We start from the raw sequence: 21,585 nt of genomic DNA on the forward strand, positions 1-21,585 counted from the left end.
ACGTCCTGGCTAGGGCCCTAAGGGGGAAGATACACTTCCAGTAGAATGAATGGCGTGTGCCCTCCGTAGTTTGTGCTTGAAAGGTGTGGAGGAGAGAAAGAAGGGGGGAGAGAAGAGGAATGACAAAGGGAACGACAACAACAACCACCAAGAACATATCCTTAGAATATCATTCCCAGCAAGAGATAAGGGGAATTACTCTGTATGCCCGGGATTCGAGGGGATTGCGTCAACGAAGGGGTCTGGCCCACGGCTCGCGTCCATCACGGCCATCCTCATTCCACCACACGGGAGGAACTTGTCTTTTAGTGTCCAGATAGCTGCACTGCCCATCGCCTTTGCTTGAGCACGTCAGCACTCCGTCTCTTTCCCACGACGATCATCTTTCTGGTCAAATGACAGGCCAAGAGTTACCGCTCAGTCCATCAGGTATATCAGAGGTGGTGTCACTGAACGCGTACTCCATGTAGATGCGCAAGACACACAAAATGAAACGGTCAGTCAATCCTGAAAGGAACCAGAAAAAAAGACATGGCAGGTTGCAGCGCTTAGCGTCAGGGTCCAGCCATTCCATGATCCATCTTTGGTTCCATCTTGGGGATGATCCTCTCCCCGATCGGGCAATCTCCCCTCCCGTGTGCCCCTCTGCATGGCATCATCAATCCTGAAAACTCTGGATCTTCCAGGGAGTCCAAGAGTCAAAGTTGAGCCAACTCATCCAGTCAACGTTGGCAGCGACTGCGCGAATATCCTGGTGGGCGGGTAAAGCGTGGAGACTCCGTGGGGACTCGAGCTGAGACGGATTGAGAGTTGAGAGCGATCTTCCCCGCCTGCCCTGTTTGCCTTCTCTTCCACCATGAAACCCTAGAAGAACAAAGTCCTACACAAATCATAAGTTTACTATCCATTAAAAAACCATTGGCTCCTTAACAACTACATAATACGAGAATGAGTCTTAATTAGAGTAAGTTATTGTAGAACAAACAAGAACCAATCGCTTCGCATGCATACAATTCCTGATCACTTTCAAATATCTAGAGAGTCAATGTAGATGTCTGTAGTCTCAGGAATGCAAATAGCGACTGTGTTAACATATACGATACTCCCAATAGGAATAAGATCGCGTGCTATACATGACTGTTATGATCAACTAATCATTAATGGTAACCTCCCTGTCCCTGTCAGATGACTATCACGTGATACAGCACGAGTCAGGAACCGCAATTTCCTGCCTCAGGCAGTATAATAGGCGGTATCCCAAACAGAAAGCGGTCCCTAGCGGCAATTCTGATTTTCGGCGATAACTTTTTTTTGGTCGGCGAGGAGAATCGCCAGAGTGCATCGGCAGTGTGAGTTTCAGTTTCTCTACCTGGCCGTCCGTTTCTCCTGTTGTTTGAGGGCCTGGTCTTTGTCTTCTTATTTCGCAATTCAAGTGGTGTTCCTGTATAACCACTGCAAACCCACGGTCTGTGGTCCCCGCCGCCGTCTACGAATTTTCGTTCGCGGGCCATCGACACCTTTCTGCGAGCGCTCTCTCAAATACCCAAGTCAACCCCCTCCCTTCTCCAGGGTCACAGGAATCAGCCTTCACCATGCCCCGCAAAGCGATTGATTCCCGTATTCCGGCCCTCATCCGAAATGGCGTGCAGGAGAAGAAGCGGAGCTTCTTCGTCGTCGTTGGCGACCGCGCAAAGGATGTCATTGTCCACCTCCACTATATCATGTCGAGCGTCGACGTCAAGCAGAACAAGTCCGTGCTGTGGGCCTACAAGAAGGATTTGCTAGGATTCACGAGTCACCGGAAGAAGCGTGAGGCCAAGATCAAGAAGGAGGTCAAGCGCGGCATCAGAGAACCCAACCAGGAGGATCCGTTCGAGCTGTTCATCACCCTCAACCAAATCCGCTATGTCTACTACAAGGAGACCGAGAAGATTCTCGGTAACACCTACGGAATGTGCGTACTTCAGGACTTTGAGGCTATGACCCCGAACCTGCTCGCCCGGACTGTTGAGACCGTCGAAGGTGGTGGTATCGTCCTGCTGCTGCTGAAGGGCATGAACAGCTTGAAGCAGCTGTACACATTGTCCATGGATATCCACTCAAGATACCGCACCGAGGCCCACGACGATGTCACCGCCAGATTCAACGAGCGCTTCATCCTGTCTCTTGGTAGCTGCGATTCCTGCCTGGTCGTGGACGACGAGTTGAACGTCCTGCCCATCTCCGGCGGAAAGAGCGTGAAGCCGCTGCCTCCGCCGGAGTCGATCGACGATACCAACACTGGCACAAAGAAGGAGCTGAAGGAGATCAAGGAGAGTCTGGCAGAGTCCCAGCCTATTGGCTCGCTGGTCAACTTGGCTCGCACTGTCGACCAAGCGAAGGCGCTCTTGACCTTCGCCGATGCGATCGCTGAGAAGACCCTTCGGAGCACTGTCGCTTTGACCGCTGCCAGAGGTCGCGGTAAATCCGCAGCTCTTGGTGTGGCCATTGCGGCCGCTGTGGCGCACGGTTACAGCAACATCTTCATCACCTCTCCCAGCCCCGAGAACTTGAAGACCCTCTTCGAGTTCGTGTTCAAGGGCTTTGACGCTCTCGGCTACCTCGACCATGTTGACTACACCATCCTTCAATCGACCAACCCGGACTTCAACAAGGCCATCGTCCGTGTCAACATCCATCGCCAGCACCGTCAGACCATCCAGTACATCCAGCCTCAGGATGCCCACGTCTTGGGTCAGGCTGAGCTGCTGGTGATCGATGAAGCCGCCGCCATCCCTCTTCCTCTGGTCCGCAAGCTGATGGGACCGTACTTGGTCTTCATGGCATCTACCATTAACGGTTACGAAGGAACGGGCCGCTCCCTTTCCCTGAAGCTGATCCAGCAGCTTCGCGAGCAGTCCCGGGGAGGCGTCAAGGTCAGTGGTGACGATGATATTGACGTCGCCGATCGTGCCACAGGCAAGGCCGCCAAGAACATTGACAAGAGCCTGGCTGGACGTTCTTTGAGAGAAATTACTCTCTCGGAACCCATCAGATACGCACCGGGTGATTCGGTGGAGAAGTGGTTGAACAAGGTCCTCTGCCTGGACGCGACCCTGCCCAAGTCTCGCATGAACACTCAGGGCACCCCCCACCCCTCGCAGTGTCAATTGCTGCAAGTCAACCGTGATACCCTGTTCTCCTTCCACCCTGTTTCCGAAAAGTTCCTTCAGCAGATGATGGCTCTCTACGTTGCCAGCCACTACAAGAACACCCCTAATGATCTTCAGCTCATGAGCGATGCGCCCGCGCACCAGCTGTTTGTTCTCGTTCCTCCGATTGACGAAGAAGCCACCAAGCTCCCTGAACCCCTCTGTGTCATTCAGGTGGCGCTGGAAGGTCGCATCAGCCGACAGAGTGTCCTCAACAGCCTGAGCCGCGGCCAGCGGGCGGGCGGTGATCTGATCCCTTGGCTGGTCAGCCAGCAATACCAAGATGAGGACTTCGCCGGTCTGTCGGGTGCCCGGATTGTCCGTATCGCCACGAACCCAGAGTATCTGAGCATGGGATACGGTTCTCGTGCTCTTGAGCTGCTCATTGACTTCTACGAGGGCAAGTTCACCAGCCTTTCGGAGGATATCCCCGAGGTGCAGGATGAGATGGTCCGGGTGACGGACGAGGAGCTGACCAACTCCAACCTCTTGGATGACAACGTCAAGGTCCGCGATATCCACACCATGCCCCCATTGTTCGGCAAGCTGTCCGAGCGTCGCCCCGACGCTCTCGACTACGTTGGTGTCAGCTTCGGTCTCACCCCCTCTCTGCACAAGTTCTGGAAGCGCTCGTCCTTCTCTCCCGTCTACCTCCGCCAGACCCCCAACGACCTGACCGGCGAGCACTCCTGCGTGATGCTGCGCACCCTGACCACCGGATCCAACGATGCCGCCTGGCTGGGCGCCTTCTCGCGTGACTTCCACAAGCGTTTCTCGTCTTTGCTGTCGTACCAGTTCCGCGAGTTCCCCTCCGTGCTGTCTCTCAGTATCTGCGAGTCCGCCAACTCCGGCGCCAAACTCGACCCCTCCATCTCCCAGAGCCCCCTGACCAAGGCTGAGCTCGATGCCGCCTTCTCACCCTTCGACCTCAAGCGTCTCGACAGCTACGCCAACAACCTTCTCGACTACCACGTCATCCTCGACATGGTCCCCACCATCGCCGAGTACTACTTCTCCGGCCGCCTCAGCGGCAAGGTCAGCCTGTCCGGCGTGCAGCAATCCATCCTGCTCGCCATCGGTCTGCAGCGCAAGAACCTTGACACAATCGAGAAGGAGCTCACCCTCCCCTCGTCTCAGCTCCTCGCCATGTTCCTCAAGATCATTCGCAAGGTTTCCACTTACTTCCGGAACCTGATCGAGGGTGCCGTTGCCGAGACTATGCCCGCAGAGAAGGCTCCCTCCGCTCGGATCACCACCGAGGCGCACGACGAGCTTCCCGACGAGCGCTTCAAGCCCCTGGAGACCAGCCTAGACGACGAACTCCGTGAAGGTGGTCAAGAGGTCAACGAGGAGCTTCGCGAGAAGCAGCGCGCCTTGATCGATGCTCTTCCTCTTGACAAGTTAGTCCCCCCTTTCTTCTTCCCCCGTCTTTCCTCCAATATAGTCCATCATAATCATTGAATGAACAATAACTGATTTACAGTCTCCAGATACGAGATCAACCACGGTAGTGCGGCATGGGAAGAAGCCGAGAAGCAGATCCGCGCCGGCGGCGCTTCCACTGTCAGCGTCAAGACCAGCAAGCAGACCAAGCGCAAGAAGGGCGAGTCGGCTCGGGAGATCTACGACCAGGAGATCGATTCCAAGAGACAGAAGATCATTAAGAAGGGCACGGAGGGAAAGAAGAAGAAGCATTAGCCATTCGCTTTCTCCGTTTACACTTACCTTCTTTCTTAACTGCTTTTTATTCTATACTTGGGCTGCCTCAAGTGGATATGTCTCTTCTTATGCATTGATTAGATCATGGTGTTATGTGTGTGTGTGATTTCTTTTTTTTTGAAACTTCGAATGATGTATAGTTGTATTGTATATACGTGGCTGGGTTTGAAAAAAGTCTTAATTGAATTCTTTAGAGAGCAGGTTCTACTCAAATATTCACTTTAGATATCGATTTTACAGTGATTAGTATAGAACTTGGCGTAGCTAACAGTAGACGATATGTATGCTACTATTGATGCTTAATATGAGAAACCAGCTAGTAGTAACTTAGTAGCAGGCTCCGTCCGAATTACATATGTGAGACCTAATAAACACCTGTGCTAATAAACAAATTCATGCACTCCCATACGGATCATGTGTTTTTACAACTCGTCGTGGTCGACCGCCGGCTTCTCCTCGACGGGCTCTTCAACCACTTCCTCGACCTTCTCTTCAACCTTCTCCTCAACCACCTCCTCAACGACAACACCATCAGGCAACTTCTGCTTCTCGCCCTCACCCAGCCTAATCGCATCAATCCAAGCCTCGACACGCTCCTGGCCGTACTCCGCGCCCTCAACCGAGTCATACCTGCGCCACCAGCCACGACGTCCATTCAAAGCAACGATCTCCACAGAGTTATCCTCCGGCAGACCGAGTCCAGCGCGGAGGGTCTTAGCTCCGCTATTGATAGCCGGGACACTGTAGAACGGGAAGAGCTTGCTCTTACGAACGGCATGCTTGTGTGAGATCTCAGCCAGACTGAGGAGGGCGTCCTTGGCCGGAGCGGGGAGGTCTGCGTCGGGCTCGCTCGGCTCAGGGAGGAGAGCCAGCACGCAGGTACCGGATTTCGGCATCAGACAGGCAGCCTCGAGGGCTTCCGCGGTGGGGAGGGTATCAATGGGAGGAGCCGGGATGGGCACACTGGCGGGTTTGGTGTCGTCGTCCTGGGCGACCTTCGGGTCTGGGGCAGATTCGGTGGATTTCTTCTTGTTGTTATCGCGGGGCGCGGTGGTGCCCTTAGGGGCAGGATCCGGGTTAGGAGCGGCGGCTTGGCTGAGGAAGTCGACCATGGGCTTCTTCTTCAGCTCGCCGTCGTAGACGATGGGGTCTTGGCCGCCTCCTGGGAGGAGGACGAAGGTCGGGAACTCGGTGATGCCGAATTTCTCGACGGCTTCGGTTTCCTTGTTGCGGACTTGGGCGACTTGGATGGAGCCGAGGAAGTCGATGGCCAGGGCGCGGAGGAGAGGGCTGGTGGTGCCTTTCTCCGTGAAGAGGATGGCTTTGGGCGACTCTTCGTCCTGCGCGAGCCAGGTGTTCAGGTCCTTGTCTGTTGCGCGCTTCACGTGGTTGGGGATTCGGTCGACGACTGCTTCGACGATCGCTTTGGCGCTCCGCGCGCCCTTGTAGTCTTCCACGCGCGGCTTGCCGGGTTTCTTGCCGGGGGTGACGATCTTGAGGGTAGGGAAGCCCTGGACGCCCATGCGGCCGCAGAAGGGTTTGTTGTCGTCATCGTCGCAATTGACGGCTGCGACTTTGGCCAGGCCGTCGAGGTTGGTTGCGGCTTTTTCGTAGGCGGGTTTCAGGTTCTGGCAGTGACCGCACCAGGGCGCGTAGAATCTGGAGGAGAGCGGGGGGTGGTGTTAAGGATTGTGGGAGGTAGATGGGTAGGGTGGTAGATGGCTTACTCTACGATCTAAGAGAGCTTGGTTAGAACTTGTTTGTAGACCATTGATGATACACTGCGCAGCTGAACTCACCGAAGTATGATTGGAATTTGCAATCAGCTGGTCATAGTTCTTCTGGTTGACCTGCAAGACGGGGGATTTCTTCGTATACAATCCATCAGCGTTGACAGGCAACGCCGCCAGAAGCGACGTGACGAAAAGCAGTGCCGAGCTGGGCTGCAGCATGATTGCGGGTGAGGAAGAAGCGAGAGGGGGATTAAGGAGTAGCAGCTAAAGCATCACCCAGCGGGGATGAGTGTGAGGAGAAGAAAAAGGGAGAAGAGAGGACAGAAAGAAGTAGATAGAAGCAAGGTGTCCTGAAGCTCTTGGCATGTGACGCGAAATGTCTTAAGAAAGTAATATTGAATTGTATGGATTTGGAATGGCGGCGGATCCGTCCGTTCGATGTTCCCCGCCGTCATTCCATTGTTCATCCCCCATGAATTGCATCCAATATTCAGTCAATTATTCTGATTTCTGACAGTTCCATGGCCATCGGCAATCCTGTTCTGTCTTCCAGGCAAAAAGCCTCGATGAGCACAAAGCTCCGTAGCTCCGGGCCCATAAGATCCTTTGTTTATGCGGAGCCCATACTATTATCTACTTAAGAGTTAGACAGTCTTGGACTAGACTAATTATAATTAGTTACCATCTGCTATTATTCGAGGGTCTCTCTTCTTTTAGTGCTCGGAATCCCCCAGGCACTTTTCCCCGCCTTACCAATTCTCCAAAAAAAACATAACATAACGACCATGTCCAATGCATCCCCATCTGAAGGCAAGGGCATGGCCCTCCTGCCCCGGGAGATCTTCTGGCTTATACTGAAGCGTCTCGAGCCAGGCGATGTCCTCCGTTGCCGACGAGTCTGCAAGTCATGGAAGGAAGCCTTTAGCATTGGCGCCAACCTGCTTCCAATGCTGAAGAAACGATACCCCTTAGCCAGAGAAGTGCGACAGCTAGCCTCTGAAAGCGCAGAAACACTCGAATCACCAGAATACGACACTCACATATCCCAGATCTTCGACAAAGTCACAGCCAAATATGACTATCTAAGTCGACTAACGTACCGAACAATGCACAAGTTCAAGCTCACCAATGACTTCGGCATCACAGGCCAGAAGAACTGGTTCTCCGTCCCGCCATGGGAACACCACGCCAGCCATCTCAGGCAGCGCGTCGACCGATCATTCGGCGAGACCTTCTGGACCTACGACGACGGGCTCCTAGTATTCCCAAGTGCAGAGCATTCATGTCTCGTCCTGATGGACATGGACACCGACAGAAAATTCATGGTCCCCTTCATCATCGTCGGACGAGTAATCCGCCGAGTCCGTCTGCAGAAACGAGTCCTCATCATCGAATGGGCAGAATACATACCCTACCACTGGCTCAACGACAGCGATGGTGTCCACCGACACTTCGCGACTTCCTTCGACGTGAACCGCAAGGAAGATGGCTGGAGCGTCAACTTCCGAAATGAATGGAAGATTATGTTCCTCGGCCATCCTCTCAGCGAGCGAGATCGGTTCTACTCCACCCATACCAGCACCCATTATGCCATCTACATCTGGCAACCCAACCGCAGCCTCTACACCGCAGACGAAGACGCCCCCATCGAGTCCCTCTCCGTCTGGGACATTTCCAAACCCTCGGATTACCGACCTTCCCTAGACCCAACGGGTCGCTTGCGATTCGAGTCCGGAGGAGGAGGAGAAGGAGGAGAAGAAGACCTCGGACCCACCATCATCACTCGCCTCGGGTTCCGAGAACTAGACTTCTATGGCATCCGTCAGCGAGGTCTCCCAATGATACAATCCCTCAGCATCACCGACGACGATCAGTCTATAGAGATCCTCGAGGGTACGTGCGCGGGCCGTTCACCGCAGGTTCTTATTCCTGATGCATGGGAGTCTGAGGTGTGGGTGACGACTATCCCCATCGTTGGCGAGGGTCCGCGCCGGCGACAACGCGCTGACTTTGCCTTGCCGCCGTATCGAGGGAATTGTAGCCTGCAGACTAAACCTATTACTTTCGCGATCTGCGATGAACCGTGGCATTCTATTGTTTGTGAGTCGTATGATGAGCAGTCGCAGACGGGTTATTGTCTTTACTTTGAGAAACAGGAATGGCCGATTGAAATGGCTCTGTTTCTCGCTGTTGCCTCACCTGAATACGCTCCTGAACCGGCCATTGTCCTGCCTGGGAGCATGGTAACGGAGTTCATTGGGATGGGGAAGGTTTGTGGGACGGAGGACTATATAATAGGGCAGAACCGCAATCGTGAGCTTGTTATATTTAGGTTTGATAGATGAGGTGATTGTTCCATAACGGAGGAATACTGCATTGCATACTTTAATCTCACTAGATTAGGTTTTCCATGAATAGTAAACGAACTGAAAACAAAGCGTCAGAAATACCACAGTCTCAAGTAGTATCATAAGAAACGTAGACCAGACCACGATCTTCACCACGTCCCTTTGAGAAAAAAGAAAAACGACCGGTTCCTACCAGCCCAGCGCAGTAGCATCCCATCCCCTCAGCAAATCCCCCCCCCCCCCCCCCCCCTTACCCGCAGCAACAGCAGCAGCAGCAGAGGTCAACCTACACCCCGCGCACTTCTCAATCCCGCATCCCGGGCAAGTGAGCATAAAAAGCGGCTGCCGAAGCTGGCACCCGTCACACTTGTCCCGGCCAAAACTCTTCTCCCAGCCGCCCAGATGGAGACAAGTCGGGGCATCTTGCTTCTCCTTGCTGAGCGGCTTCGCCCCCGGGAACGTGAGGCGGACACCTTCCAACCAACCGCAGTACACGTCGAAGACCATGCCAGTTAGCTCGAAAAGGAAGTCCTGGCTGGTGTAGCTGTTGACTGGGCCGTCGAGTTTAGAGCAGAAATGGAAGAGGAGCGGGTCGCCATTGTCGATGCTAGCGGTGGCGTTGGGTTTGATGGCGGGGGAGGGGAGGAAGGGCGTGACAAAGGGGAGGGAAGGAGGGTCGAAGATGCTCGAGTCGGAGGGTCGGGGCAAATTGCTCGTAGAATAAGTCAGACAGACACCGCCGGCTTCATCCATGACAGATTCAGCGTCCGATTCTCTAGCACATTCGGCAGTCACGTACTCGGTGCTCTCGGAGAAGTTCGAGGCAGGCTGCTCGCTCGCAGTGTGAGAGAAGTGAAAGAAGTAGATATCTGCTCCATTGTTATTGCCGTAATCCTCGTAAATATCGTCCTCATCATCGGAATGATAGTATCCATCGTCTTCATAGCGATCCGCATCATAGAAGTTGTCATGGTGTGGAGTAGATGGTCCTGCTCCTGGGCCTTGGGGCTGCTCGTCGTCTTCGTCCTCATCCTCAGGATCATCATTCTGGCTCTCTCCACGATAATCGTCATCTTCTTCTTCGTCATCGTCGTCGTTGTCATCGGCATCCTCCTCCTCCTCATCGTCTTCATCATCGCCTTCATCCTCGTCTCCACCGTAGTAGACGGCCTCTTCTTCGTTGTGATAGAAGTTCTCGTGCCACTCTCTGGGGACATCGGACCCAGCCTCCTTAGATCTCCAGCAATGCTCATTACCGTAGCCACGAGCAAACTCTTTCTCATCATGGTCGAGTTCATCTTCTTCCTCCCCATTCCTCAACCTCTCTTCATCCTTTTCAACATTAACCCTCATAGCCATTCTTCTCTTCTCAGTACTCGCAGCTTCCTGATTGCGAAGATACTCCAGGATGTCCTGAAAATGCTGAGGTTTGTTAAACAAAACGCCACCGTCATCAACCCCTTCATCCTCCTCACCGTCATCGTCTCCATTCTCACTTCCCATACCATCCGCAGTCGCAGCCCGTGCTGCCGCCGCCGCCGCCGCAGCAGCCTCTCTCTCCAACTGCTCACCTACTCTGATCTCGATCTCTACACGAGCTTTCTCAACCAGAGACTCTGGAGCGAACGGGTCCATATGAACACTATTGCCGTATTTGTATCTGTACAGCTCCATGGGGTCTTTGAAATCCTCGTAGCGCTTCCAGCTCATAGGTCTCCAAGATCCTTCTGGCCAGTCTTCGTACTCGTCGTCAGAGGCAAACGGGGTGGAGTGAAAGTAGTAGCCAGCTCGACGGAGTATATCGTCGTGCTCTTGCTTCCGGATGGGATCGCGGAGGGTCTCGATGGCTTCTTGGATCTGAGATAATGTGAGATTCAGCTTACTTTATTGCTTAGAAGATTGTGTGGTGATAATGGTCATCGGAGAAGATGAGTGAGGGAGTCGGTTGTGGGGTTCATATAATCTTTCCTCTTATTCACTCACCTTCTGGAACTCGTCGTTGGAGACATCTGCATTACCGGTGCCTTGCTTGTCCGGATGATGCTTCAGTGCGAGCTTCTTGTACGCGCTGTTGATGTCCTTTAGAGACGAGTTGTGAGATATTCCCAAAATCGAGTAGTAATTGGTCACGCGTGTAGCGGAATACATCTTGATGGAATGGCTTGATTCCTAAAGTTTTAAAGTAGATGTGAAGATGTGCAGTCTGGGAGATACAAGATGGCGTAGGCGTGAGGGGAAAGTGACGGGCGTTGCAAGTAGGTGCAGGAAGAGAAGGAAACAAACGCCGAGAGGGGATTGTTGACAGGTCCGGACACATCTTTGTCAAGGGAAGCAGTGAATGGAAGGAACTTCCCCCGAATACGTGAAGTTCAGCCCGTGAATGCAAATGTGAAGTGACGGGAAGTTCCCGTTTGATATTCCCGCCTATGTTGTGTAATGACAGCAGCATTCCCTCCACACTACCAATTGGTCATGAGAACACAAGAAAACAATGACAAAGAAAAGATAGTGATAGATTTTACAGGCTGACAAGCATCTAGGTATTTATGAGTAAGTCTACACACATGGCGACTCCTCCCCACACAAGCTTCATGGAAGCTTTTACATGTCCGCACTGGCGGTGGCACCAGTGATAATTTCAACCAGTTCACCGGTAATGGCGGCTTGACGCTGACGGTTGTACAAGATCTGGAACCTGCATGGTATTAGCCTTGATCAGTGAAATCGGGTGAACTTTGAGACTTACTTGTTGATCATCTCACCAGCGTTCTTGGAGGCGTTCTGTAGAGTATGGTTAGTCTGGGTTAATTTCGAACATCTGAATAATACTTGCCTCCATGGCGTTACGACGAGCCTGTAATCACATTAGCTTGTTATTCCAAATCAAAAATTATTTTAAGCGGAAGAACTTACGGAGATTTCGCAAGCGTGACCCTCAGCCATAGCCCAGAAGAGGTTGTTGGCAAGGGCGTATTCACGGAGGTGGGCCAGAGTCTGGTCATCAGTCTCGAAAGCAGAGAGGTTGGCTAGAGCAGAGAGTTCAGTCCCGATACGCGCAAAACACATTACATCAGATATAACTCACGAGACTGGGTGATAGCCTCCTCAGAGTAAGCCTCAACGGTACCGGCCTCGTAGGACTGGGCGTTGATGAACTGGTTGTAGATGATCTTGATGCTGGCGTAGTCGGTGGGCAGCTGAGAGATCTGGTCGGCAATGGACTGAGCGTCGTTGAAGGTGGGGATGTCCTTGCAGACGTTGGCGAAGCTCAGGACAATGGCGTTGGGGTTGGTACGAGACAGCTGAGCCTTGGCCTTCTCACCGAGGACGACGATGTCGGCATCGGGGTGCTGCTGGAGCATGCGACGAGTAGCCTTGCTGAGACCGGAGTGGATACCACCGCAAAGACCCTTGTCGGAGCTGGCGACGACGAGCAGAGTCTTCTTGTCCTCGAGAGGCTTGGTCTCGGCGTTCTCGAAAACGGTGTTGGAGGTCTGACCGTAGGTGCGAGAGTCCTCCATGGCCTTCTGGGCGCGAGTAAGACGGGTGGAGGCGATGACCTTCATGGTGTTGGTGATCTTCTCGATGTTCTTGATGGACTTGAGACGGCCCTCGATTTCACGCAGAGTCGCGAAGTTGGCGGCATTGGGAGGAGCAGTGCTTCGAAAAAATCAGCCATTGAGCCACTCGGTTGGTTTGCTTATAGCTCCATCTCCTCGTTTTCCTGAAGGTTAAAGGACTGGTGGGTTGGGTGGTGGGAGCCAGCTGGGACAGCCTAGCTGGGGTGTGGGAAGGAAACGAAAAGGCGACGGACGGGCGGGTGTTGTGGACATTCCGGAAGAGAAGAAGAACTTACCGGGAGACCGCAATGCTACCAGCCCTCACAGCCGGACGAACAGCACGGGAGAACATATTGCAAAGAAGCCGTACGGTCGAAAAGACCAAAACGATAAACAATCGTAGAGGGGATAGTGTGGGGAGAGGGGGGAGGAGGGAGAGGGTAGAGGAATCCTCGTAGGCTGGCGGTTGAGAAGTCGGTGGTTGAAGTTGGACTCCTGTTTCTGTTCTTCCGACAGCCGGCAGCACGGGACCCAACCGCGCTAGACCCAAACTGGTAGTCTGGTGGTGAAATGGCTGGTGGTCCGGGTGTCCGGGTGTCCACAGCGACCATCCGTGCAACCCGGCCGGGCGTGCACAGCACTAATCCTAAACGGGCAGCTCTCGAGTTGCCGGGCATATCAGGTGACCTGGCTGCGCGCAGGCTTACGTCGGCTGAGTCAGCAGCGCCACTCAGGCATGCAGGCACCGAGGCGCCCGGAATTGAAATGGAGTCGTCATAATTTCCATACAAACTTCCAGACCCGGCAGCCTTGGCACCTCAGGCTGCCAGCCTCCTCGCACGGCGAGTGGCTGACGGTCCGGAGAAACGTGAAGATCGCCTCAGGCCCCAAAAGACGGCCTCGTTTTCCATTCCATTCCTTCTCTTCTTCCTCTCTTTCCTCTTTCTCTCTCTCTCTCTCTCTCTTCTCTCTTCCCTTCCCTTTCCTTCTCCCTCTCGTCATCTTTGGCTCTGCTGTCTCTTTTCTCTCTTCTTCCCCTCTCCGCCCTTCAGCTTCTTCTCCTCTCCGCTCCTCCCGCTCGAGTCTCTTTCCACCCTCCCCTCTCCGGTTTCTCGTTTTCCTTCCGTCTTTCCCTATTCGGTCTATGTCTGTCTCTCCCTTCTAGTAGAACGCTTTCTCGTTGCCATCAGCCTTCCCATTGGCCAGGCTGCCGTTGCTTTCATCACTCCTTCAAGCGCCAGCTCCGGTCCGCAGACTCGCCCTCTCTCGCGCGCGCCCCTGCGCTCTCCCACCCCGGTTTTGCCTGTCTACTCGCTCCTTGGGCCCACGCGCTTTTTCCATCAATCGCCTGGCAACCATGAGCTCTTCGGAAGACGATACCCCGCTTGTCAAGGCAAATGGTCGCCTTACCAGTGAGTGTTGCTCTCCTCTCTTTGCTCTCACATGACCCTTTCCCGCCTCTCTTTCACGCCTCATTTACCCATCACTTCCCTTTGTTTGGGGTCACTTTCGCGACTCAATCACCTCTTTTTGCGCATTGATCTCTTTGACCCCTCATGAATGCGATAAGTCTTACACTTCCTCTTGTTTTTTTAAGGTTCCCATACGGACTCAAAATTGCGCGACGCGACGGAGACAAATGGCCATGTTGATCCAGGCGTATCCATCCGCTTTGGTCCCGTTCAGGCCGAAAATGATGTGGACATGGCCGATGCCGACGCTGCCGCCGTTCCCAAGCGGAAGTCGCGCTCAAGCGTCGGTCAGAGAAAGTCTTACGCCGAACCTGAGAGCAGTGAGGATGATCAACCTTTGGTACGCCGATTACCTCCACGCCAGTTCCTTCGTTCCCCCTACTCTCGCGACGCTATTGCTGTCGCTGTTCGTTCCAGCGGCTGACCAGTCGACAGAGCAAGCGACGCCGCACTTCCGTGAAGCACGAGGACCCCGAAACGGACGATGACGTACCTCTGGCGCTCAATGGAAGAAAGCTTCCCAAGGCGTCGGAAACGGCTATAGGTGAAGAATCCGATTCCGATGTGCCTATCGAAAGAAAACTCGCCTCTCAGAAGAAGAAGATACAGCAGAAGGCAGAGAAGGATGCGAAAGCGACCCGCAAACAAGCCCCCCCGAAGACTACGAAGGCCACAGCAACCAAGAGACAGGCCAATGGCGTGAAGAAAGAGCCCGAGGACGTGAAGCCTTCGACCGTCAAGAAGACGGCAAAGCCAACCAAGGCCAGTGAGAAGGCTGCGTTGCCTTCGCATGTGAAGCGGGCTGCCTCTAGCGCCAAGTCGACCCCTGTCAAAAAGGAAGAAAGCGAGGAGGCTGAAGACGCCGAGGAAGAAGAGTACAGATGGTGGGAAGACCCGACCAAGGGTGATGGCACGATCAAGTGGACGACCCTTGAACACAACGGCGTGGTTTTCCCTCCTCCGTACGAGCCACTTCCTAAGGACGTCAAAATGAAGTATGATGGCGTCCCTGTCACTCTTCATCCTGACGCTGAAGAAGTGGCTGGCTTCTTCGGCGGCATGCTCAATGCGACTCAGCATGTTGAGAACCCCACCTTCCAGAAGAACTTCTTTATGGATTTCCGAGATATCCTTAAGAAGACTGGTGGCGCAAAGGATCCCAAGGGCAACAAAGTGGACATCAAAGATTTTCACAAGTGCGACTTTCAGCCAATCTTTGCCTACTACGACAATCAACGGCAAGAGAAAAAGGCTTTGCCACCGGCTGAGAAGAAGCGTTTGAAGGCTGAAAAGGACGCTCAAGAGGCCCCTTACATGTATTGTATGTGGGACGGACGGAAGCAAAAAGTGGGCAACTTCCGAGTGGAACCGCCAGCTCTCTTCCGTGGACGTGGTGAGCATCCCAAAACTGGCCGTGTGAAGTCGCGTGTGCAGCCGGAACAGATCACCATCAATATTGGCAAAGATGCGCCTGTTCCGCCTCCTCCGGAGGGCCACAAGTGGAAAGAGGTCAAGCACGACCAAGAAGGCACCTGGCTTGCAATGTGGCAGGAAAACATCAATGGCAACTACAAGTATGTCATGCTTGCGGCCAATTCTGATGTGAAGGGTCAGAGTGATTACAAGAAGTTCGAGAAGGCTCGTGAATTGAAGCATCATATTGATCGGATCCGCAAAGATTATCAGAAGAACCTCAAGCACGAGCTGATGGTCGAGCGGCAAAAGGCGACGGCAGTATACCTTATTGACCAGTTTGCTCTTCGTGCTGGTAACGAGAAGGGTGAAGACGAAGCTGAGACTGTGGGATGCTGCTCTCTCAAGTATGAGAACGTTACTCTCAAGCCTCCAAACAAGGTTGTCTTTGATTTCTTGGGTAAGGACAGCATCCGCTTCTATGATGAAGTCGAGGTCGACACCCAGGTTTTCAAGAACTTGAAGATCTTCAAGAAAGCGCCCAAGAAGGAGGGCGACGAAATCTTCGATAGACTGACGGTATGTACTTCGACTGGCTCTTGGATTGCACCGCTAATGGACGCACGTAGACCTCCGCCCTCAACAAACACTTGTCGACCTACATGCAAGGATTGACTGCAAAGGTGTTCCGTACCTACAACGCTTCCCACACTATGTCCACGCTGCTGAAGGACATGAAGGCGACGGGTAACATTGCAGAGAAGGTGAAGGCGTACAATGACGCCAACCGCAGGGTCGCCATTCTGTGTAACCATAAGCGAACTGTCGCTGCATCCCATGCCAACCAGATGGAGAAGATGAGTGAAAGGGTATGTTGACCAGTGGTGAACACTATAGTTGGGGCGCATTGCTAATACTTATCGCAATATCTTTAGATCAAGGGACTGCGGTACCAAAGATGGCGTCTGAAGCAACAGATGCTCGATCTCGAGCCTAGTTTGAAGAAGAAGAAAGGCGCCAAGTACTTCGAGATGGACGAAGACATGGACATGGAATGGGTGAAGGAGCACCAGGCCTACCTTGTGGAAGAGCAGCGCCAGAAAATCCAGAAGAAGTTCGAAAAGGACAATGAGAAGCTCGCTGCAGAAGGCGAGAAGGAAATGAAGGCCACTGAGCTGGAGAGCCGTCTCCAGGCAGCAAAAGATATGGAGAAGAAATTTAACAAGGAGAACAAAACCGGAAAGGTGGAAGCCGAAGGCAAGTCCCCGACGGTCGATAAGCTCGAGGCAGCGATCACGAAGCTCGAGCAGCGCATTGAAACGATGGAGCTTCAAGCTCAGGATAAGGAAGAGAACAAGGAGGTCGCTCTAGGAACCTCGAAGATCGTACGTTTCTGTCCCTTGCTATGGTTGATGATTCTTGATCGACTAACACCACATAGAACTACATCGACCCTCGTCTTACTGTGGTTTTCAGCAAGAAGTTCGATGTTCCTATTGAGAAGTTCTTCTCCAAGTCCCTCCGGGAGAAGTTCGAATGGGCCATCAAGTCGGTCGAAGAGGATTGGGAATTCTAGATTCCCTCGACCGCGTCGCATCTCAGTTTCGCGAATCCTTCCCGCTCGATCCATTGAGCCTGACTCCGGATACAGAGTGTTTCCTTGTTTTCATTTTCCTCTATTATATTCTTTGCCTACACCGGTGGTAAAACGGATTGTCTTACGCATAATGCATTTTTGGAGCCTTATATTATTGTTCTTTCTCCTACTTTTCTCTCTTTTTCTTCTTTGCTCGCCACATCTCTCTACCAAAAGCCACCCCTGCCTTCTTGTCGCTGTACACCCCGCTTCAATTTACTGTCTCGATTCATTACGATGAACATGCAAGAGGGCTTATCTTCAGCATTACCAGTTTGCTTGCCCACCTCTGGTCTTGGTTCTCGCTACGTCTTGGACATTTCTCCCCCTTCGTTTCAAGTTTTAGCCCTCCATTGACCCTACAGATGAAGATAAGAAGAATAAAGAAAATAAGAAAAAGAGTTATACACCCGGGAAACTCGATACATCTATCAATATATTATCAATATATACAGATTCACATAAGGCATCTGAATGTTATACAGTAGTAACATGAAATCACGAGTCTATAACTCGCTTGATAGCTTAGTGCTTATTAGTAATCTTTGTAGGAACTGACAACCAAAACCGCGTCATGATTGATGTAATTCTTAGCTTGGTTTTAAACATTTTGAGATTCATACTAGCTTTCCTATTATCAAATCATTCGTGTTTGTATGCTTCAGTGGCAGTGTTTATAATGTCGTCCGGAGCTAGCCAGTATGATGTTATGATAGTTGGCGAACAAGCTTACTCTAAACCAGAACTGCTACATAGTTACCATCATGCTACTAAAGTGGTCTGTTGCAAATCATGTGATGCAAAAAGGATATGGTACGGAGTAGATATATCATGACGCTATATTCCAGTTTCTGAACGCCAAATTTTGAAAATTGAGGGGTTCTGGGCGCTAGCGACCGGCATACCACACTTATAGCTGACATCACGAGTTCTGTCATGCATCGTGGAAGTGGAGAAGAAAATTGAAGGGATTTAATGGAGTAAATGGTGAGAGGGGAGTGAGTGGGCATGTATCCAAAGTACGCAGATTGAGACAAGCTGGATTATGTAAATGATGGTAAAAGACGGCCATGAGGGATGGCGGCCTGAGGTTAACATTCAAGGACAAGGCTCAACCTATCCGTAGTGTATGTAGTGCAACAAATAAAAGAAGAAGAAAGATATAAGTAGTCTAAGATGTGCATGATGTTCATAATCAAAAGGGCACACCATCCAGCCCCAGCCAGTGACAGAAGAATGTATAAATGCAAGAAGGATATAGAACATACCAGTTGCTCAAGAACGGAAACCCAGAGACCCAAACAGAATATTACAGATTACATGCAGAAACGGTCCGTGGTATACAACATGCGAACTTGAGATGAGTGGATGCGGATGCGACAGGTCTATGTGCTTTTTGCCCGAGGATAAGGTCGAGTTGGTGTGTTCTGAGAGGGCAATGCGTGGTCATGCACGGTGGGAGTTAGGAATAGCTCTCATATGCGTCATCAACCTTGCTGTTATGCTCGTGTAGAGGCCGGGTCGAGAACATGAAAACAGGAATATCACGTGTGGGGTCGGGCCGTCTATGGCCACCAGCCCATTCGCTTGTAACTTTCAACCATGTCTCGTACGGCATCGGCGTCGAAGCGCTCTCGGGATGGCTTCCATCCAGTGGTCGTCTCGAATAGCGTCCCATCCAGACACATGTCTTGGTCCTTCAGTACATCCTTTTCCAGGAATGGGCCAATGGGTCCAGGCCGTTCGATCTTCTTCTCTTCGAGCAAGTCAGCCCATCCCTGTAAGCATTCCTCGTTCATGTCATCCACAACATCATCAAGGTTCAGCTTCGCGAATTGGGAAGCTAAAGAACCCAAGAAGTCACACTTGAGCTTGAAAACTTCAGACAGGGCCTTTGCGATATCTTCCTGGCGAGTATCGCCGTGGTCGACCACGTTGAATGCAAGGGGCGCTGAACCGTCCGTGGGAGCGTTTGCTCTCCACTCAGCCGCTTTCCACAAGGCGCTGGCTGCGTCCCTGACATATACGGTGTTGATCTTCAGATCCTTAGTGTAAAGAAGCTCCAGATCCTTCTCGAGCTCCAGGTGAACGCGAGCAAGGCATATTCCCATCGCGAAGTAGCCCGAGTCGTATTCTCCGTAGACGTGGGGCAGACGAAGCAAGCAATAGTTGAGACCGGGAATTTTTTGCAGCTCCTCGCTGGCCTTCATCTTCCACTTGGCCAGCTTGTGCCACGGCTGCAGTTTGTCATCTTCCTTACGTGGACTCGAGCCGCCTTTGTAGACGTGAGCGGTTGAGCACTCAACGAAAGAGCGGATACCTCGGCGGGCGACTTCGCGACCCAAGGCGACTGTGAGGGCGTAGCTGCGGACTTCGTAGACGTCATCGGGTTGCGAATGCCTGGTTTCACCTCCACAGTTGATCACATAATCAAATTGTTCGCCATTGGCACGGTCAAAGATACGAGGGAAGTGCTCTGAGTTTCGAGACGCAGGTCAGCAAGACTATTGCCCTGGTCGCATATGACATGAAAAGGTGTAGTGCACTCACGTTCACGGCTGGCATCAGCCTGGACGAATTTATCTTTTGAGCAAGCTTCCTGGAACTCAGGGGCCAACCAGGCCAGCTGAGGCAGGACTTTGTCAACTAGTCGGACTTCCGAGGCCAAGTTATTTTCATGCAGGTAAAGAGCGAGATGGCGACCGATAAATCCTACAAGATAGATCGAAATGCGTATGTTAGCTAGGATAATCTGGATGTCGGGAGAAGAGAGAGAGAGGGGGGGGGAAAGAGGGGTGCATACCTAAACCACCAACGATCAGGACGGCCGGCTTTTTGGTCTGTTCGTCGGCCATTGTGGGAGGAGAATGATAGAGTAAGGAGGTTGAAACCAAGATAGGACCACTCTGTGGTACTTTTCTCTTCAAGTAGCCTCGATGCGATCTGTGGATTGCTGGCTGTGTTGACACCCCGCACCCGAGCGCGAACAAAATCGAAGAATGCGGGGAGGAAAAGGGGGAGGGGAAACAGAGAGAGGATCACCAAGTAAGGGACAAAAAAGGAGCTCGATGGCAGTTAATCAGATGTAGTATTTTACCGACGGCAAGAAGTCACCGAAAGGTTTAAGGTAAAATCCACAGGGGGTGTTTGAAGGGGGAGGAAGAAAAGGAGGAAGCGGAAGGAAGAATGGGAAGAACGTAAGAAGAAGAAGAGGAGGAGGAGGAGAAGGAGGAGGAGGAGCAGGAGGAGCACAGGATGATCCTTTTCCGGGATTAAAAACCATTTATCAGAATCACCTGCTCTCGCTCAGATCAACTTCAGTCCCAGGCCCAGTTTCAGTCCACTTCTCCTCCTCCTTCAGGAATCTCGTCATACACTCAACTCAAAGCTAGATAGATAAAGAAACGAGCTAATAATTCATAGTCATACCCTTAAGACTGTCATGGCTTGACCATGGCTGCACTACACTGTCCACTATCGTCCCCGGCTGAGACAGATGCCCTCTTTTGACACTCCCCAGAAGTCGGAAATAGTAGTGATGATGCTAATTTGTTGCTGATACCCAATCTCGCCTCTCCAACCCTCAAAGAGAAAACCTAGAACTCACCGAGAATGCCCAGATGGCGAATGCATTGCACTTATTGACTATAACTACTGGCCTCAGATAACCCCTCCAAACACACTATTCTTCCAATGGCAATAATCCAACGTTAGTTAGTACTTGGCCAAACTCCTCATTAACTACAATCAAGCTCCATCCTTCATTATTATCGTCGTCACCATATGATTTCCCGGAGGCCGAGAAACACAATTACCGCGGATAACGCTGGACGACCGGAAGCACAAGTGAAAGTCTCTCTCTCTTTCTCTTACGAACCCAAGCGTATGCCGAACGAACTCCGCTAGCGCTGCGTCTAGAAATTTCGCCAGCACGGTGGATGTTCCCGCTGGATTATTCCCTCGTACAGTAGTGGGAAATTTAGAGTCCTCGGGAGACCCGACCAGAGCCGACAAATTAATTCTTCATCTCCTCCCCTGCCAAGCGCGCGTTGTGGGACGTTTTCCGTTCTTCAGGGACACCGTCCGATCATAGTCCCGCCGCTTAAGTGGGTAGCAGCAGGCCTAACCGCCTAAGAGCCTTAGAGGCTGGGGGGGGGTTGGTGGAGGAACAAAAGAGGGAGGGGGACTGCAGGAAGAATCGAAGACGCAAATCCCTTCGGAACATGAAAGAGTCCAGAATAAGCAGACGATCACTCGCCACCACAACAAGGCAAATGTATCATTCTTAAACCCCGAAAAGCGATCGCGACACGGCCAGACGGGAGCAGCGCGAAGGCAAGTGTGTGATCACCTACAGGGAATAATCAAATGATCTGCGTCTCATATTACGAGTCAGGGCTGGTGGGGAATCGTTCCAAGATCATTAATATTATTGTGCGTCGCGCAGTTAGTGTTTCTTTTCCTGCGCATAGCTTCGGCATCTGACTTCCAGCGACGAGAAAGACTCAATGCC

General features: G+C 52.2%; 7 protein-coding genes across 7 annotated transcripts; 3 read left to right on the top strand and 4 right to left on the bottom strand.

Annotated features, from left to right (window-relative positions):
• Positions 1-1,592: 1,592 nt before the first annotated feature.
• On the top strand, positions 1,593-4,889 carry KRE33 (ribosome biosynthesis protein KRE33; the record flags this gene model as incomplete). The annotated part of the gene is made up of 2 exons (XM_041685318.1): positions 1,593-4,591; positions 4,682-4,889. 2 exons carry the CDS (start codon positions 1,593-1,595, stop codon positions 4,887-4,889), a joined length of 3,207 nt encoding a protein of 1,068 aa, XP_041539415.1.
• A 443-nt stretch (positions 4,890-5,332) lies between these two features.
• On the bottom strand, positions 5,333-6,862 carry AKAW2_20590A (putative disulfide isomerase; the record flags this gene model as incomplete). The annotated part of the gene is made up of 3 exons (XM_041685319.1): positions 5,333-6,569; positions 6,638-6,645; positions 6,710-6,862. 3 exons carry the CDS (start codon positions 6,860-6,862, stop codon positions 5,333-5,335), a joined length of 1,398 nt encoding a protein of 465 aa, XP_041539416.1.
• Positions 6,863-7,428: 566 nt separating this feature from the next.
• On the top strand, positions 7,429-8,988 carry AKAW2_20591S (F-box protein; the record flags this gene model as incomplete). Its single annotated transcript, XM_041685320.1, has 1 exon — positions 7,429-8,988. The coding sequence occupies one exon, from the start codon at positions 7,429-7,431 to the stop codon at positions 8,986-8,988; it is 1,560 nt and encodes a 519-aa protein (XP_041539417.1).
• Positions 8,989-9,180: 192 nt separating this feature from the next.
• AKAW2_20592A (DnaJ domain protein) lies at positions 9,181-11,139 on the bottom strand (the record flags this gene model as incomplete). The annotated part of the gene is made up of 2 exons (XM_041685321.1): positions 9,181-10,848; positions 10,975-11,139. The coding sequence occupies 2 exons, from the start codon at positions 11,137-11,139 to the stop codon at positions 9,181-9,183; spliced, it is 1,833 nt and encodes a 610-aa protein (XP_041539418.1).
• Positions 11,140-11,592: 453 nt separating this feature from the next.
• ATP3 (F1F0 ATP synthase subunit gamma) lies at positions 11,593-12,557 on the bottom strand (the record flags this gene model as incomplete). Its single annotated transcript, XM_041685322.1, has 5 exons — positions 11,593-11,686; positions 11,738-11,772; positions 11,825-11,845; positions 11,905-12,017; positions 12,077-12,557. 5 exons carry the CDS (start codon positions 12,555-12,557, stop codon positions 11,593-11,595), a joined length of 744 nt encoding a protein of 247 aa, XP_041539419.1.
• Positions 12,558-13,908: 1,351 nt separating this feature from the next.
• TOP1 (DNA topoisomerase 1) lies at positions 13,909-17,012 on the top strand (the record flags this gene model as incomplete). The annotated part of the gene is made up of 6 exons (XM_041685325.1): positions 13,909-13,963; positions 14,149-14,363; positions 14,459-16,015; positions 16,066-16,305; positions 16,372-16,821; positions 16,878-17,012. 6 exons carry the CDS (start codon positions 13,909-13,911, stop codon positions 17,010-17,012), a joined length of 2,652 nt encoding a protein of 883 aa, XP_041539420.1.
• Positions 17,013-18,637: 1,625 nt separating this feature from the next.
• AKAW2_20595A (NAD-dependent epimerase/dehydratase family protein) lies at positions 18,638-19,927 on the bottom strand (the record flags this gene model as incomplete). The annotated part of the gene is made up of 3 exons (XM_041685326.1): positions 18,638-19,548; positions 19,623-19,784; positions 19,876-19,927. The coding sequence occupies 3 exons, from the start codon at positions 19,925-19,927 to the stop codon at positions 18,638-18,640; spliced, it is 1,125 nt and encodes a 374-aa protein (XP_041539421.1).
• Between the last annotated feature and the right edge of the window lie 1,658 nt (positions 19,928-21,585).

The sequence above is a fragment of the Aspergillus luchuensis genome, chromosome 2 (genome assembly GCF_016861625.1).
Source record: "Aspergillus luchuensis IFO 4308 DNA, chromosome 2, nearly complete sequence".
Taxonomy (NCBI): Eukaryota; Fungi; Ascomycota; class Eurotiomycetes; order Eurotiales; family Aspergillaceae; genus Aspergillus; species Aspergillus luchuensis.